This window comes from Buceros rhinoceros, unplaced genomic scaffold, assembly GCF_000710305.1.
Source record: "Buceros rhinoceros silvestris isolate BGI_N320 unplaced genomic scaffold, ASM71030v1 scaffold6709, whole genome shotgun sequence".
NCBI classification, from domain to species: domain Eukaryota; kingdom Metazoa; phylum Chordata; class Aves; order Bucerotiformes; family Bucerotidae; genus Buceros; species Buceros rhinoceros.
The window spans coordinates 13,955-32,218 of record NW_010429751.1 but is presented as its reverse complement, the minus strand read 5'-3'; the positions used below and the strand labels follow the sequence as shown (position 1 = coordinate 32,218).

The window sequence follows — 18,264 nt, the reverse complement described above, 5'->3', positions numbered from 1 at the left end:
AGACTGCTAAACTTCACTCTATATGAAGACTCTTTAGTCAAATACTCTTTAGTCAAAAGGACAAAAGCAACAGAAACATATCTGTCTAAAGAAATCCATCTCTGTGAAGACTGAAAAAATAATAATGGTAGTGGCTCACAAATTATTTAGAAGACAGCAGACAGAGAAATTGAGTCACAGATTAAGCAGAGATCAATTTATTTTAACAGAAAATAAACGAAGGAGTTTTCAGTCCTTCTCCAGATGGACTAATTCTAGTATTTTCAACAAGGTCATGAAAAGTTGAAAGAAGTTTAGAAAAAGCAGCCGAGTTAAACCAATGACAGAACCAAACCTGATCTCCCAGGCTAGGCAGTCAATTGCTTTAGTGATTTCTCAGCGCTACTACTAAAAAAAACAGCCTGTAAATGAGCTGCTGCTTTTCTTCTTCTGTTACCATTTAGAAAATCTTCTGAGGGCAACACGTCTCCACTCATAGCAGCTCAGGTAAAATACAGCATTTGTTCTGGAAAACCTAGGCTTAAGAAAGGTTAAACGTCCCGGTGGATTAGTCATCTAAACACTTGTAGAACTGCCAAAGGTAATTCTCTTTTCAGTCTGGCACAAGTGCAGGTCCAGGAAAAGGGCTTACAGGCAAGACATGAAAAAATGGAATTCATACCAAGAGTAAGAGCAAAGAAAGGCTAAAACCAGAAGTGTTATTATTGCCCTTGGATATTAAGAACAGTATAACACTGCATGGGAAAAGGAAATCGGACCCCTGGGAAAGTAGGGCCTGAACATCCTGGGACCCCCAAACAGTGACCCTTCAAAACAATATCAGTTCTTTAAATGATCTGTGAGTACTAAGTATTTTATCAGCCATTGACTGCAGCAGCACCTTTAGAAGCAATGTTTAAAATGTCAATTGCCTCCTATGTCAATCGAGGAACACACTCAAACTGCAAGTAGACAAACTATCAGAAATGTCTTAATGTTAGCAAAACCATCTGTTGGTGGGAGTTTTGATAGAGAAGATAGTCAGTGGCAACACAGCTATGCTACTGGATCAAGGCAAGTATGAATTCAGTTTCTTTCTGCTCTAAAGTCTGATCTCAAAATCATGCATCAGTAAGATCAGAGTAAGATGGTAAGAATGGGGCCAGAGTATCTGACATCAAGCATAAAGATATATAGGTATCTTTACCGTGCTCACTACAGGAAAGTGCACAAGCAGAAGACAGTGGGTTTAAGTCACATATTTTTTGCTTTCAAAGCAGAAAAATTTGTATTAGAAGAAACTGTAAGGCATCCCAGTTTGTGAAAGTAATAATCATATTACATTAGTTTATTTTTAAATACTCATACAAAATAAGGAAACATACTTACTGTAAGAATCCCATGCCATAAACCAACATCCTTCTTGAAATCTAATACATTCACAATTGTTTCAGCTGCCCAACAAAAACACAACAGAGTTTATTTTTCAGAACATGGCATTGACCCAAGGCAAACCCACTCAAAGGAAGGAAGCTTCAGTATAACTGAAGGTCATCATGACTGATGACCTCAAAACTTAACTTTCTGAGTAAATCTCCACTGCAAGATTTGTATTGGCTAGGATACTATTTGTACCCCTCGAAGATATTTTATATGTGTGCATATTTACTAAAACCAATGGAAAAAAAATTGTGTTTTAAAATCTAGAAGCCTTTAACACAGATCTGTGTAAAACATAAGACAGGAGCCTGGTGAGAAACCAACTACAATTCACACTTGATTTTAAGGATGAAGCAAGGGAAGCGTACTCCATACCTTCTGTGTATCCACATGCCTGGGTCAGAGCTTGGCAGTGTGTCAGCAGTGCAATCCTTGTCACAGTCACCCCAAGCACGCTTCCGTCTTTACATGTTTTGTACTAACAAGAAATAAGCAGGGAAAGTCAATGTGCAATAGCTGCCATATTTCCATTATTTAATAGCTACATTTAAAGTGCTTCCTATGTAGGTGAATGATGGACACATCTAATGAGTCTATTTTAAGAAGGTAACGGTATTGAGGAGTTTGGGAGGGTTTTTTTTTTGTTAAGACACTTTTTTTCAGATCGGTTTTCTCTTTTTGACTGAAGTTTCCCAGGCCTGGTATCAGAAATCAATCTGCTGTTTGAATACAGGCATTACAGAAAAATAATTCTAACAATTCTCATCATGCTAATGACTAAAGTACTGGCTAGATTTAGCAAAGAATAATCTAGTTCAGTCTGCTCAGCGTTCACCTTAGATTTTATAGGCCAACCAATAAATCTAAGCTCCTCTCTTTCGTGTCTTATAAGGTATCGGGTAAGAGCTGACCACAGAGTCCTGGCTGGGTGTTATTATAACAATCTATATGTATAGAGCCTGAAAGACATAATCTCTTTGATTAGAAGATTATGAAAAAGTCATGAGAAAGCAGCATAAAAAAAGAGGTAAGAGATGCTGATAGTTGCAATAATTTTTGCAACTTTATGAAAGAGACTGAAAATTCTCAGTTGCAGTTAAAGTAAATTAAACATTTATCTTGCTCCACGATGAAGATAATCAGTAAGATTCTACCTTCTCTAGCCCAGTGTGTGAAGACAGGAAACACCTTTGCTCCACTCACTTGAACTTACTCCCTGTGAATAATCATTTAAATTCAATACTAACATCACTGAACTCAAGGCATTTGAGTCTATGCAGAAGTGGGGAAAAAAATGGAAAAAAATGGAAAAAAATTAAACTTAACAGCATTGTTAATTTTCCCTTCCTGGTGTTGGTCTTTTGGAGGGACTGTGACTCATAAAGCAGTAAGCGACAAGCAAGCATTTGAACAAGAAGTTCCTTCTCTTTCAAAAGGTCTGAAGATTGTGATACGAGAATTGAAGCTTCACTCTGAAACTTGCTGTCTATCCATCTCGAGGCAAGTGGGCAAGCGCACACTGTGAACAAGACTGAGACTAGTCAAGGCACGTCTAAGATATGACTGTGGCAGCCATTCAGATGACATAAAAACATAAAGATTAGAAACCCCCAAAATGCAATTTAACATTTCATTAACTTTTCTGAAATCAATATCCAGTATAATTTATTAGAAAATATTGCTTATTTACAGGCTAAACCTGGATGTTCTTTGCTTCTGTGACTAGCAAATGAATAATGATGTTTACCCAATCCAGAAGTGCCATATGCAATGATTCGGGGAGAAGATGCCTCTTCATTAACTCACCTCGATGTAAGCTGTGTCATTGTTTGCATCCTTGATGTGTGGGAACCAGTCACGAGGCGGCTTGGAGAGGTGTTTAGACTCTGTGACAAACCACAGCAGCTTTGGCCAGCCTGAGGTACAAAGAAAAGTCAGCTTTTGGCAAGCTTCTGCTGGATAAGACAAAATTCTCCTCTGCCAGAGTTTTTTCCCAAATACCTGTGTCACCATTATCTAAACATTGCTTCTTTTAAGCCTCAGCGTAGCACGGGAAAGAAGATTTTCCAGAACTGCTTTCTTAACATGGCTATTGTGGCCTTTTCAGTCAACCCCTGAAGAAATGGCTGGGCAGTTTAAGCTGTTATTGACCCAAAAAGTTTATTACCACTCTCCTGTCAGAGGTTAATGTCCCTATCGCTTAGCTGTAGGATTGAGTCGTATGAGTGCTTCTCATCTACTACTGTCCTGAGTCTGTTGGATTAATTTTACTTGTGGCCACAATCTCGGCAGCTCAGCTGAGCCAACCAAGAACCAGACCAGGAGCACTTGTACTGCTCAGCAGTCACGTGGGAGCAGCAGTCGCTACCAGCCAGCCAGGACACACAGCCGGGGCAATCACATCCCAGCAGCCACAGCTTCTCCTGCGGAAAGTGTTTCATCACAGGTCAGATCCTCACCCTACAACTAAAGAACTGCAATGACTGTTACTGTACTAAACGACCTGACGAGTGACATCCACAGTAAGCAAGGGTTATCTTACCTTTGAACTGTGGTATTTCGCCCGTGGGGCTCTTAGGCAGTCCTTTATGGCATGCGTCGCTAGTCAAGGCCACAGTAACTCCACAGCTTCCAAGCAAAAAGCCTATTTGCTGACTTCCTGCATCCTAAGAGGTGACAATAAAAGCAGCACATGAATTGATTAGAAGTGATTACAGGCTGAAAACATTACTGTCCTTAGGCACACTATCTTGAGAGGAAAACAGTCTCTTTCCTTTAAGCAACTTAGCTGATTAGCAAAACTCATTTGTAGACTGACAAAAGAATTCCACAACTTCTATATCCTCTTATCTGTAACAACATAAATCATAAAAAGAACTGAAGCCATCAGATGATGCCTGCTCTCATGTCTCTTCAGAAGTGACAGTGAGTGGCTGGGAGGAGTGGCTGATACTCCAGGGGGTTGTGCCATCCAGATGGATCCACAGAGAAATGGGCTGACAGGAATCTCACGAAGTTCAACCAAGCCAAATGGAAAGTCCTACACCTGGAGAGGAACAACCCCCTGCACCAGCACAGGCTGGGGGCTGACTGGCTGGAAAGTAGCTTTGTCCTAGAGGAACTGGGCGTCCTGGTGGACACCAAAGAAGGCTAATGGTATCCTGGGCAAAGCACTGCCAGCAGGTTGAGGGAGGTGATCTTTCAGCTCTACTCAGTACTGTGAGGCACATCTCAAATGCTGGGTCCAGTTCTGGGCTTCCAAGTACATGGAGCTACTGGGAAGAGTCCAGTAAAGGGCCACTATGATAATTAAGGGACTAGAGCACCTCTCCTGTGAGGAAAGACTGACAGAGCTGGGACTGCTCAGCCTCAAGAAGAGAAGGCTTAGGGGAGAATCCCATCAACGTGTACAAACGTCTGAAGGGAGGATATAAAGACGACAGAGTCAAGCTCTTTCCAGAGGTGTCCAGTGACAGGACCAGAGGCAATAGGGACAAACCAAAATACAGGAGGTTCTCTCTTGAACATGAGGAAACACTTTTTTAATGTAAGGGTTACCGGCTCAGCTTGCCCAGAGAGGCTGTGGAGTCTCTATACTCAAAAGCCACCTGGACATTGTCCTGGGCAGCCTGCTCTAGGTCATCCTGCTTGAGAAGGGAAGCTGGACCAGATGACCTTCAGGTCTCTGCCAGCCTCCACCATTCTTTAATTCTGTGAAAATACTAGGAAATAATACCAGTTACAGATGCTTCTGCCTGGAGAAAGCTTTCAACCCTTAAGATGTTACGATGGGTATACAGTGGTGACAGTATCACTATTCATGCTGATCTAACCTCATTTGTCGATAAGCATTTCAGTGAGTAGTTACAGACACATTTCATGAGCACTACAGATAGTCAAGTGCCCATTAGAGAAAGTACATTACATTTTACTTTCATCAAGGGGATATAGGCAGTGAGGCTAAAAAGTCATGTAATGATTTTCAAGTCTAGGTCATAGCTGTTCTTTAAGAGATGCTGTGCTTCTACAGCACAATGTCTGCTTTATGTGGAGTGTCTTGTCATGATTCTTTCATGAACTTTACATCTATCCACTAGGGTCTTCAACAAAGCAAAGCCCTAGATTTAAATGCACATAGAAGTATTAACTCTTTCTCCATGGAATGATTCTACAGAAAATAGCCTACACAGTCTTAAAGATCAAATTAAAATATCTTTTAAATCAACCATAAAGCACACTTAACCATGGAAGCAACCAGAAACACAGACAGATGCCTTGATCTATTGACTTATTCAAAGCAAAACTGTATGATGTGAAGAAAGCCCCAAAGCTTATCTAACTTCTAATGTAATTTTTATGTAGTCAAACAAAGCCATCTAAAATGGAGAAGCAATGAGATCAGAGAAAAAACAAACTTGGAGAACATGTTCTCCATAACACCCCGAAAAAATTATTTGGCATCAATTATCAGAACTTTGATCGCTGAGCAATCAGTGTAAGACAATAAACTGATCTGCCAAAGCTATACCATGTAACTGCTTCCATCCAGAATTACGGCACTTGCTTTTGCTTACTATAACCAGAACACATATAAAACCAGGAAAAACTGACAAGGTACTTTTTCAGGAAGGCTCTCTAAAATGAAGCATATGCATCATCTTTTCCAATTAATAAAAACACAAGGATAGTACCCTTTGAATAACAGATACGTATCCAGAATAACATTTTGGGGACCATGTTGTTGATCCCATAATAGCTGCACCAAGGTGCTTCCAGGACGAAAAAGGGCTTTATCAAGCATTACTGTCCTCACTGAATCTTGTGTCAGCTGGTCCATATCTGTGTCATCAAACCCCTGGGACAAGTGCTCAGCCAGATCAAAACCTGGCTCCACGTTAGGATGAGACCCGGTATCTCCACTCTAGGAGTCTGCTCAGTGGAAGGAAATGTGGGTGCCTGAACAGAGCAGGAGAGATGGTTCTCCTTGGAGGTCCCTCAGAAGGAACGGCAGAAAGATGAGAGCTGGAGTACTCCATGGAGAACATCACTTTCTGGGCAAAATATAGCCTCTGAGGGCTACTACTCTGTCATGGATAAAGGGAGGTCACAGTTTCTTAAAATACCAGATCCATACTACCACCACCTGAAATTTCCCATTAAATTCAATCCAAAAAACAGTTACAAATATTGGTATATGTATGAATTTCTAGCTACCAATTAAAAACAATATCGCATATAAATTTCACAATCGAATGCAGCAACTGCAAAATCACCATGTTGTCGTAATTAACTGTATGCCCTGTAAAAGACTGCTAGCGAACTTTCACCACTGTACCAAGAAAATGGCGATACTCATGCAAATCTTTATAAGCAGAATCTAGCCTAATAAATTCCATCAAGAAATCTAACACATGTAGACCAGTAGAAAGCATGGAGCTTAGAGCATCAGCATATCATGGCCCTGGGGGATGGATGCATCAGTCAAGAAATGATTTGCCAAGCTCTTCTCAAAACAACAGGAAAAGGAAACTCGTATTAGCAGTTTGAGGTTTTTTAGATAACACAAGAAAGAATGGCTATGCTTCTGCTTAGTGCCATATCAACCAGTTTAGAGCACGTTCACATAAATATTACTCATTCATTTGTAGTAATTCACACATGAGCAGAGAGAATCACGCACAGATTACCTAACACAATCATCTACTCACATGTCACAGTTTCTAATAACAGGCTGACTTACATTAGAACAATCCCATCTCAAATAGCATTAAAATCTTCAGCCCATTCTTTTTTGTACAGTTAATCCTTTCATGTGAAAGGACAATATGGCTAAATAATTCTGTGGTACAACACTACCACAGTAGATCAGAAGAATTTCACCACGTGTGGACAGTATCCGGTGTGTTTTACAGACTTTCAAATCCTGTGCCATGTCCTTGGTGTCCACACTAAATCCGGCTTTGCAAGAAAAAAGCAAATCAACATGCTGAAGTAGAGGTATTGTGACAGACACTGCTCTCAACTGCCACAGAAGCCCCAGCTGAGGATCTTACAGTATGAAGACAACGAAGCTTCTGGCATCTGTCTCCATCATTCCCACTTTCAGTCTCAGTCTCACACCTCCTAACTAGTTACCACCACCTCCTGCCTGCTTCTGGTAGCTTCATCCTGACTTAGAAGCAAAGAGTCGTCGTCGTCATCATCATCATCATCATCATCATCATCATCATGGCTTGGCTTCATGAACAAAGATTTGGGAAGGGCTTTTCCCCCGCTCACTGCAAGTGATGAGTGCACCCTTCGGGACTGCGCGGTGGATTTTTTAGGTGAGGCACCAGCGTGCGCGGAACTGGCTCCACCCTTTACACCTGAGGTTCATCTGCCAGGGCCTAGCGAGCTTGGATGGTGACAGCGAAGTCCTCGGGTCGTAGGTTTGGTTAGAGTATCCTTCTCTGAGATGATGGATGCCTTACAAGGCTAAACGAGCTCCATCTGCCCGGGTTTGGAGTCAGAGTTGTCCTTCTCCTAGGGTGGCTGCCCGAAGGCTAGTGAGCCCATCCTGCCCGTGGACACACTTTGTCTGACCCTTCAGTTGAGACCTGGCTGGCCTGGGAGACTCCACCGGAGGCACATGCCACCACCAGCACAGCTCTCAACCTCACAAGGGCACACAAGCTCCTTCCCCACGACAAGGGGGTGAAAGAGAGAAGCAAAGAGTACTGCAGAGAACACAGGTATAAAGAAGGGGTAGACATCCCTTGTCCCAGGCAGGTCCCCCTGTGATATCTGCTGCCCCACAGAAGCAATTTGTTTCTAACTACTCAAGTGGTGTTGAGCTACTGGACTGACAGAGTCAGCAGATGGCAGATCTGAAACCACTTCAAGCTGAGCGTTTTATACATCCCATAGACACACAGCAACCTCACCTACACACTCGAGCACATAAAAATGATAGTCTTCATTGCTCCTCATACCTCAGCATGCAAGGACCTGAGCAGTGAGGACCCTGGGCAAAACTTTTTAAGTTTGAAAAACGAAGTTTGAGTTGAAAATGCAGACATTTGCATGAAGCAGTCAAAGCTTCCACGTGGGCCAAGAAAAAGACTATTGACTTTAAAGGCATTGATTATTTCAGATTTCAGAGACAAGCTATCGGCATCCCTTTTGAGTAATGTAAAATGAATGTCTGTAGTGCTGAAAATTGCTTTGTGAGTAGAAAAAAAAGAAACCAAATCATTTGCTGCCAAAAAAAAAAAACCACCAAACAACCACCTCCTCCCCTCTAAATAAAATCACTCTCCTGTCCATAAAGGGAATAGATTTTCAGGACATCCTGTTTTTTTCAGCAGTGTTATTTCCTATTTTGTAATTTATGCTAATCTGCTACTTTTGCAACTTTCAGAGACAAGCTATCGGCATCCCTTTTGAGTAATGTAAAATGAATGTCTGTAGTGCTGAAAATTGCTTTGTGAGTAGAAAAAAAAGAAACCAAATCATTTGCTGCCAAAAAAAAAAAACCACCAAACAACCACCTCCTCCCCTCTAAATAAAATCACTCTCCTGTCCATAAAGGGAATAGATTTTCAGGACATCCTGTTTTTTTCAGCAGTGTTATTTGCTATTTTGGTAATTTATGCTAATCTGCTACTTTTGCAACCCCCCACTTGCCACAAACACTTTATTTTCATGAATTTTGAGGGGGTAGAAAAAATCTGAGGGAGCCAGTGGAGACCAGCTGAAACAACTCGACTGACGCAGTCCCAGCCACAGATGGGGAGACACTTGCCAGCGATGCTCATTGTCAAATCCTCCACAATTCACAGTTTGAAATGACACGTAATGCAAGTGGAAAGCAAAAGATAGAGCTGAGGTATTGTGACTACAATGAGACCAGTTGCTGACGTTGGAACTAATTTTTTACATTTCTTGAAGGCACAGCACTTGCTGAGGTATGAAAAATGAGGTCTGTATAGCTATAGACCGTGTCTGCACACACCTAGAGAGATCAATCTTTCAGATGAAGTGAGCCAGAAACCCTCTCTGCTGTAGGTAGACATTCAGGGTTTTCCAAAGACTTTTATTAAAGGTTCCCTAAAGGTTTTCACCAGTACCTGGAGGCAAATTGTCTCCTTCCCGCTGCAGAGAGTGATAATTCATTGTCAGGATAAAAAAATCCCACGTGTGGTTGCATTTCAGCATGCTGTTAATGCCATTTCTATAATGCTTTGTGAGAGTATCCATGTGAAGGAAAACAATCATGATCCTCTCTCCGTGAGTGAGAGTGCATGTCCTTAGCTAATAAGGAAGGAAGGAATACACAGCCTTGCAAAGGCTGGCCTGATAAAGGTTACTCCTGTCCACTTGAAAATCCCAGACTGCTTTCAAAATGAGAATTTTGTGGCAAAGCACTGCAGACTGAACTAATCTTGTTTTCTGTTATGATGCTTATTTGAGCTCCATTTGCCCTTATCCTAAGAAAAAGTTGCTGGTAAAGAAGAAATAGGGCAATTATCAGACAGAAAGGCCAAGCATCACCAGCTCTGAATCGAAAGTGAAAAGGCATCAAGGAAACCCTCTATTTTTAAAACACAAATATCCAAGACCTTCATAAAAATTAAACACAAAGCAGATGTAATCAGCATAACCAGCTCTACGATTTAAGAAATCAGCTGTCTTCTCAGACAGAGCTGACTGTATCTGGCTGTCATCTGCATGTGAAATCTGCAACTATGAGAAGCCTTAATGTCCAAAAGTCTTAATGAAAGCAAGACAACGGTTATTTTTGGCAGGGGACACTGCATGAAATGTGGTACGCTCTCTAGGAAACTACCATTTCCTAAACTCGAAAACATAACAAGAAAACATTGATTTTAAGGGATCTAAGATTCACTGTGGCCAACTGAGCAATGACCTCTGCTCGGTGCCCAGCTGCTGAAGTGCGTGAAGAGGGAAGGATGGGCACAGGGCTTACAGGGGTCCAGCAGTGTCAACCAGGGGCTCATGTGAGGCTGAGGGAACTTGCATTCTTTGGAGGAACTGGAAGACCATGTCACTGAAAACAAAATATATAACATTTTATACGTGTTTTAAATCCAGTGGAGAAAGAGATGCATTGCCAAAAGATGTTCCAAAGTATGGAGAGGTCTGATGTTTCTGGCTCACTACAGCCCAACGACTCAAGCTGAGGGGAAACAAAACTCATCTTCTCAGGGCCTGAAACACTAGGAAAAGCATCAAGGTGTGTTTCCTTTGGAATACAATTCCGTCTTCAAATAGAAGACAAAACTGGAACAATTTCACTGTCTTCAAAGAGATACATCTCTCTGGCTACTGTTACACGTTTAATAACCGAACCTCCAGGATTTAATAAAAAGAGCTCCTGAAAAAAGTTTTTACCCTCTATGAAGCATCCTTTGAAAAACCACAAGTGTCCTGGAGTGCGTATCTCCAGATTTCCTACAATACACAGGCACGTTCTTCCAATCACAGAGTCAGAGCTAGCATCTGCGAGAGCACAGAAGAGCCTGCTGGAAGCACTCTCAGCACTAAATCTAACGGGCTAGATAATGGTGTTTTGACTGAGAAATAGATTTTTACTTGCTTTCGTGTCATGCCCTGCTACAAATACTCCTTGCCTGTGATATGGAGGTCGTAAAGATCTATGTGGGATTGCTTTGTTCGTATATTCACAGCATGTGATTCAGCCTAACTATGAATATGCTTGGAGGACAAAAATGTTATTTTAAGATTAAAACTGATTAGGTCCCCAGACTGTATCAGAGCAGAATAATAATAATTTTCATGGCACCCATCAAATGGAAAAAAACACTAACCTAAAAAAAATCTAAAGAAAAAGAAATCAAACCCATATGTTAAATCTTCTCATAAGGGAAATAATAAATTGCTATTTGAACTAGAACTTGACATGTTGCAAATCCCGTATCATCTACTTTGATGGCACATTCTGTGATATATAGTTTGCAATTCACATCATACCACACATACAATGAAACAGATTGTAATACTCCAGCTTCAGACAATATTAACAAAAGTGGCAGCTCTGAAGGAAGAGAAGGAAGGAATAAAACATGCTGCTTGCTGATGTTTGGGAAACAAAGTATTTGGGGAGTGGGACACTATTCTGAAAGAACACAGCCCATAATCCAAGGGATTAGTTATGGAAATCTTGGGGAGTGTTCATGAAGTAGGCATTTCAGTGGTATTAATGCGGGGAAAGAAGAAGAAATAAGACATGCTGTTTGTTCTGTCTCTGCAGTGACTGTGGAACCCCTGACTGCTGCTTCTGGGAGTTAGTTTTGATGTACTCAAAAAACAGCCTGGGATTTCAGTTTTTAATTTTAGATCTGATTTCCCAGGTTTAGAGTCAAGACCACACTGACATGGATAGCACTGGTTTTTTTGCTGAACACCAGGAAGCATTCTGGGAATAAAACTAAACTGCAGGACGCTGCGTGGTTGCCAGGTATTCAGGCAATCCATCTCAGATGCATGTCAGACAGGTCTCCTGTACTTCTGGGGAAGTACAACCAATTCTAGGAACTCTGTCAACACAAGGGTGGGATACAGAAAGAAAAAGCAAGGGGAGATGGAGCTTCACCTAGTAATGAACTTGGGAAAAAACCCTGCCAAAATCTTAAAAGTATGTGTAGCTACACAGAAAAGAGAACACACACAAAATAAATGGGCTGGTAAAGCAAAAGCCTTTATTTCCACATGGATATAGATGTCTGCAGACTAATATGTAAGCCAAAAGGCTACCTAGCTGCAAATATTACTGCTCAACTTTAAACTGCCAGGCACAGAGCTGTGAAAACACTTCTTTATGAAAATGCAGAACGGTATCAATTCTGCTAATGCAAATTTTTAATACTAAAAATAATACAATAATTTAACTCTCTGAAATAGCTCATCCTGTCTCATCTTATTATTTTGTAAGTCCATATTAGTCTATAATATAATTGTTGGTCTATTTGTTAGCTCACATCTCTGTCTTCCTAAAAGCAAACCAAAACATCTCCACTGCCAGAATGTAGTGAAGCATGTAGAAAAGAGATCAAATAATGGGAAAGCATAAAAGAACAGTCTAGGCCATTGTGTGATGACATGAATGACATCTTCCCACGGTTGCCAGAAGCAATCTACTGCCATTTGACCAAGTAGAGGTATTCCTTCTGGGACTACTCAGAATACGATTTTCATCTCATTGTTTCCACTCCAGTTCCCATTCCATACAAACAAATGTTGCTTTTTCAACTGTACCGCTGACATCTCTGTTATTGTTTTATTAATTTGATATTTAAACATTATGGAATGACCGTGGCAACAGTTAAAACAGTCAAAGTCTGTAAATATTCTTCTACATAAATATACATATGTAAGCATGTGTAAATGCGTATTTACATATCCATATATACACATATACTTAAAAAAAAAAAAACAACAAAACCACCCAAGAGATTCAGCCGAATTAGGGAAAGTTATTAATCTGACATGAAGTATTTACTTGGACAGCTGGACTTTATAGTTCGCTGGACGAATGTGGTATCAGATGTTACAAAACAAAATTCCATCTATTCCTGTACTTTAAAATGTCCACCTCTCAGTGCGTTCAAATATAGCATTTTACAAAAAAATTGCATAACCCTATTCCCCAAAACAGGTAGACTAGTTGAGGTCCCATCCTCTTGCCTTGCATGGCCTTTCTCTCTCATCTGCAACTTTCCTCCAGCTTCAACCAGTTAAGCTGGGGTACCTCCTGTCTCCTCCCTCCTTTGGTTCCCAGTTTCCTTCCTTCTGCTCAGCCACTCTCACATCTGCTCAGATGGATTATGGACTTTTGTTGTCTCATCCACTCACTTTCCCTCATCTCTCTCTCCTCCCTCACCCCAGCAAACCCTCCCTTCCTTCAGCTACCCGCCCTTTTCTCCCAGTTTCACCATGGCAAGAGCCTCCCCCAGTTGTTGGCCAGGGCGTATGTGAGTGTAATGGAGAAACAATGAGATCATCTCAGCTTCTCAGAGATGAGGAAGGTTCAGTTAGAAAGAAATCTCCAGATATTTTTAGCTGCTGAATTGCTATGTGAGATGTGCAAACTGCAAAGCCTTTATGAAGACTTAGAAACTTGATTTCATGGCTTTTCATTTGAAAGCCAGGGTACCTGGCCATGAAACAAAGATTTGAGCTTCTGCTCCAGGGTGCTGTGACACCAGAGCATTTCAAAGAAAAGTTCCTGACAACTTAAAATGTGACAATGTGAGCAAAGCAATGTATTTATCCAGCCCTTTCCTTGGAAACACCTCACGGCTTCAGTCAACATTCTCCAAAAGAATTTTGTTTAAAAAAGAAAGCTTGTAAGGATGAAAGAACACACTCTGAGTAGACAATTCCAGACCAAATAATTAAACTACGGCATTATTAGTGCTAGCTAATAAAAAAAGGTTTATAGAAGGGGATATTTGGGAAAACCTTAAAACAGGCATTGCAGCCATCCATGGTAAAATTAAGCGGCTATGACAAAAAGAACTTGTAACAAATAACTACATTTTGCTGTACTTACAGCCTTCAAGGCATACGTCCTCAGAAAAAAATGCAAGTTCAGCAGCATCAGTGTAAGCTTCCCAGCCGTGGCTCACCTACAATACTGAGCCCCCTCCCCTCAGTGCCCCCAGGCATTCTTTTGTCTGGAACTGCTGTATCTGTCTACTAACACTACATGGTTGAACCTCTGAACTGGACACAAAGGGCTTTTGATGAGCAATGGTCAGTTTTCTCTATGAATGTATGTTCTGCCGCAAGAATTCCCAAACTTAATTTGTTCCAGTGGCAGAGATGACCGTGGTGACAGAAGCTTTGGGACACATATGCACATATAGACACAGGAGAAGGCATTTCCGTAATGTACTTTGAAGCAGCATACCCAGCATTTTAACATAGCTTGGGTTGCAGGGACAGGTGGAAAACCAGCAGTTGTTGCCAATGAGTCTTTGTCAGTGGCCAACACCAGAGTGCTTTGAGAAGCTACACAGATAACTCATCTAGGACTAGCAGAGCTCTTCTCTTGGAAAACTTTCCTGTCCTTTTCCAGACGGACCTGCACTCGCTGAAATTGTAAGAACACCTGCAGATTTTCCATCACAGAAGAGAAGGAACTATATTTAGCTCACCACACAGCACTATCTTTGCATCCTCCGATTCAGAGCTAGTTAACCACAAAATATGTACTCAAAAGCCATTTTTGGCTGTGATTTGTTCTGACATCAGATTCAAAATGCAGTATAGAGAAGAAATTCAGTTTCCTACCTTTCTTGTAAGTGGCACTTCAATAGGGACGGGGACAACTTCCGCAAGCAGGCAGCCATAAAATGCTACCATGAAAGCAGCAGGATCATTGTTAGGAAATACGAGTGTTACCTGAAACAACGAGACGTATGTTAAAAATGTCTTATCCCAGGTTTCAGATAATGGTAACTGGAGCTTTCAGAGCTGGAGCTTTTGGGGAGAGATGATTACTGAAGCACTTCTACGATAACTACTCAAATGCCTAATGCAAGATGAATGAGGAGTTAGAAGGAATGTATTCTGATGAGTATTCCTTTTGTGAACATTTTCACTTAGGATGTAGTTAAATATTTTCATGCTGTATTGTTTCCCACATTGACAACACCTTTCATATGGCTCTCAATTTACTGATAGCTTTACAGATGTTAAATAACCAAGTAAATGGAATTAATAGCATTTTACATTCTAATTTAATAATTTGCTTGAAGTTACTAAAACCAAAGATGTTTTGTGAGCAATTCAGATCACCCAGATTTACTCTGCCATTATGTAGATCATTAATATATTATGTTTTGTCTCACTACACTTTGCCTCATACAACAGTTTCATTTTAGGATTGGACTGTTATCCAAGCGTAGAAGTTTCTGAGTGCTGTGTAAACACAAATAACCGCTGTCTAGAGAAGCAAACATCACATCCAGAAGTGGCCGTACTGCATGCCTGGACTTGCTGAACTTCACAGCTTCAGGGCTAGAGCTAGGGAATTATTTTGATAAAAGAATGCCAAGAAATGATGACAATGAATCACCTGCATGCTCACGAGGTGCCCTTCTTCCCCCAACATGCTGAACTGTGCAGTTTACTTCTGTGGGCACTGCAGACAATGGCTTAGAACCTCCAGGGGCAAAGGGCAAGGACAGAGCGCACAGTCTTGCTGTGGATCCAGCAACTTAGGGAGTCCATGACAATCCTAGCAAGGGCAGGGAATACTACTTACTGGTGAAGGACCTCAGTGGCTAGATCCTGTCTACATTTCTGTTTTGGTTCAGTCAGCTGGATGTTCTCAGCTCGTGTCTCACACAGCTGTAACGCAGCTGGTAACTATCCTGCATGGTCAACTGAAGTGGCATGCAAAAGGCATGGTGAAAAGATTTCAAACCTAATTCCTTTGGGCTTGCACACAGGATCAGAGTGTCTTATTACAGCATCTTAGAATTTGCTGAAACCTCTTAATAACTCGAGTTTTGACTGCTTTGACATCCATAAGAGTCCTGTGTTTCAGTTTCTTGAAGTAAAATCATCACACTTTCGTACACGCTCCAAGGTTCAGTTACAGGAGATTTTAAGTGTTTCCAGAGTTTTCACATAGCATCAAAGATAGTCACCTTCCATAGATTAACCTGATCGCTTCAAACTAGAAATCGTCTAACCAACCTTGTCCACGAGGGTCCAATATATGTTTTTTAAGCTGAAGCCAGCAACTTCGTAACTGTTTAAGAAAACTTCAGAGAAAATACATTGCTACTTCACCTGTACGCTCTCACACGAAACAACGCAGCTGCTGGAGATGGCTGTGCAGAGCTTACTGCAAGCATTCCAAAAGCAGACACCAAAAGCATCCTCAGGGGAAACGGAAAGAAAGGGATTTTGCTAGGTGCACTGAGGGGAAGGTAGAGTTTGCTGAGTCTGGGAAATATCTGAAAGATGTTGAAAGATCCCAGAAGATACTTAGCGGATTGTTGGGTTTTGTTTTGGTCTCTGCTTACATAAAGGAAGCAAAGGTTTGGCTGGGAATCTTTGCATAGGAGCTGACAGAGGTGAAAAAAATCTCACAGAGGCCCAGTGGGAATGAGGCATTAACTTCCCATCCAAAAACCATTAATCTCTATCAGACCCATACCAAATAAATAAATAATGTGTGTAAAAGCAAAAAGGGGTAAGGCTGAAGGAAAACAAACCATGCAGTGTATATTACTAGATGAGAATCTGGTTATCCAGTAGGTATTTCAGAGGGCAAGCTTGATTTCCAGGCAGCTGTCTAGGGTGACACAAGGTTAAATTTCTATACTATAGAAGGCAAATGCAGTTGGTCACGTACTGTAATAATAACAGAAACAGGGAATGAAATACAGGCACATTTATTTATTTTTTGGCTCAAAGAACCTAAGAGGTGATGTAATGGTAGTCATGAAAAATAGAGATTGTATTGATAGAAGATGCTTTAAAAGGGAAAAAGGCCTTTGAATTTTATATAATATCTACATAAGGAAATAATTACAGTCTCATTTAGAAAAGACTAGTATATGCCCATATACGCCTGTATTCCATTTAGTATTTAAAAACTACCTTCAACTGGTGTCACACAAAACACATCACTTAGAATAAAAAGCCATCTTCAAAGAAGTCAGAAAGTTTTTATGGTATTACAACAGGGGCTTAACAGCCAGAATAACGGCCGAGACCATCAGAAGTACAGTAACACCTCATCTTCACTATGAAGTTGCTTCAAATGACCACACTCCTGTTACACAGGGATGCTAAGAGAGACGTTTTTACAACACAAAGCATATGCTTTCAGCACTCAGCTATAAACATTTGTTTCACTGTAATTTAGGTGGACTTATTTCAGAAGTGCTGCAATTTGTTCGTTATGTGTCCTGCACTAGCTAAACATCCAGCTTTCAGCCTGTATTATCTACAAACCCGTTCTTAGGAGATGCCAATGAGTGCTGCAGCAAATGAATATGAAGAGGGACTGTTAGCACACAATAGACAAGGAGAGATGCACATTGCCCCCAAGTGAACTTACTCCTTTTGGAGCTTTCTGGGTGGATTGCTTTGATGCATACACTTGAACAACTTGTTTCTTCTGCTGTTGCTTAGAGACACACTTGTAAGTCAAATAAAAGGGATTCTTCAGATCCTACTCTTGGCTGAATGCCATTGTAGGAAGCAATTTAGATTAAGGATCTAGATCCTTTAGTTAAATTCATTATGCTTTTATTCAAAAAGAAACATAGGAAAGACTGTCAGGTTTAATTTTAAAAGATTTTTTTCTTCTCTTTTGCTTTCTTCTGGGAAGCATTATTGCACCCTCTCATATTTGAAGCCCAAACAGGTATGTTTCTCACGTGTGGCACAAGAGGACCATGTGAACCAACAGTCTGAGAATTGCCATCAGACCTGGGGTGGGGGTGGGGGGGAGATTTAATCCCACTCTCACAACTCTAAACACTAAGGACTAAAGCAGGACTAAGGCAGGACTAAAATTTGCGATTCAGACAAATTTTTCTGCAATATCCATTGCATGGCTTAAGCCATCCTGGAATGGGATCTGTGGAAATTTCTATACGAGCTCTGGCAGAGAAAAGGGGTAGCAGGCTTGGCCAGCCTTGATAGACAAAGGAGTAGGTTTGCAAGTACAGCATTAGTAAAACTGTAAGATGTTCTTGTCTTCATTTAACAACTTCAGCTGTCACCTCTGTAACCTTTGCTCTCTGTGGGCTTTATCCACTCATCTAGATTCAGGCTCTAGCAGTAGCTGCA

The 18,264-nt window shown here is 41.0% G+C and overlaps 1 protein-coding gene across 1 annotated transcript in view; it reads right to left on the bottom strand.

Annotated features, from left to right (window-relative positions):
* The window catches only part of DIP2C (DIP2 disco-interacting protein 2 homolog C (Drosophila)), a gene marked incomplete at its 5' end in the record, with an annotated part of 112,069 nt that overhangs the window by 80,324 nt on the left and 13,481 nt on the right, over nucleotides 1–18,264 (bottom strand). Inside the window, 5 exons of the mRNA XM_010142772.1 lie at nucleotides 1,369–1,433; nucleotides 1,795–1,897; nucleotides 3,226–3,335; nucleotides 3,962–4,085; nucleotides 14,740–14,850. Of these exons, the coding sequence (XP_010141074.1) occupies nucleotides 1,369–1,433; nucleotides 1,795–1,897; nucleotides 3,226–3,335; nucleotides 3,962–4,085; nucleotides 14,740–14,850 (513 nt within the window). The remainder of the gene's footprint in view (nucleotides 1–1,368; nucleotides 1,434–1,794; nucleotides 1,898–3,225; nucleotides 3,336–3,961; nucleotides 4,086–14,739; nucleotides 14,851–18,264) is intronic.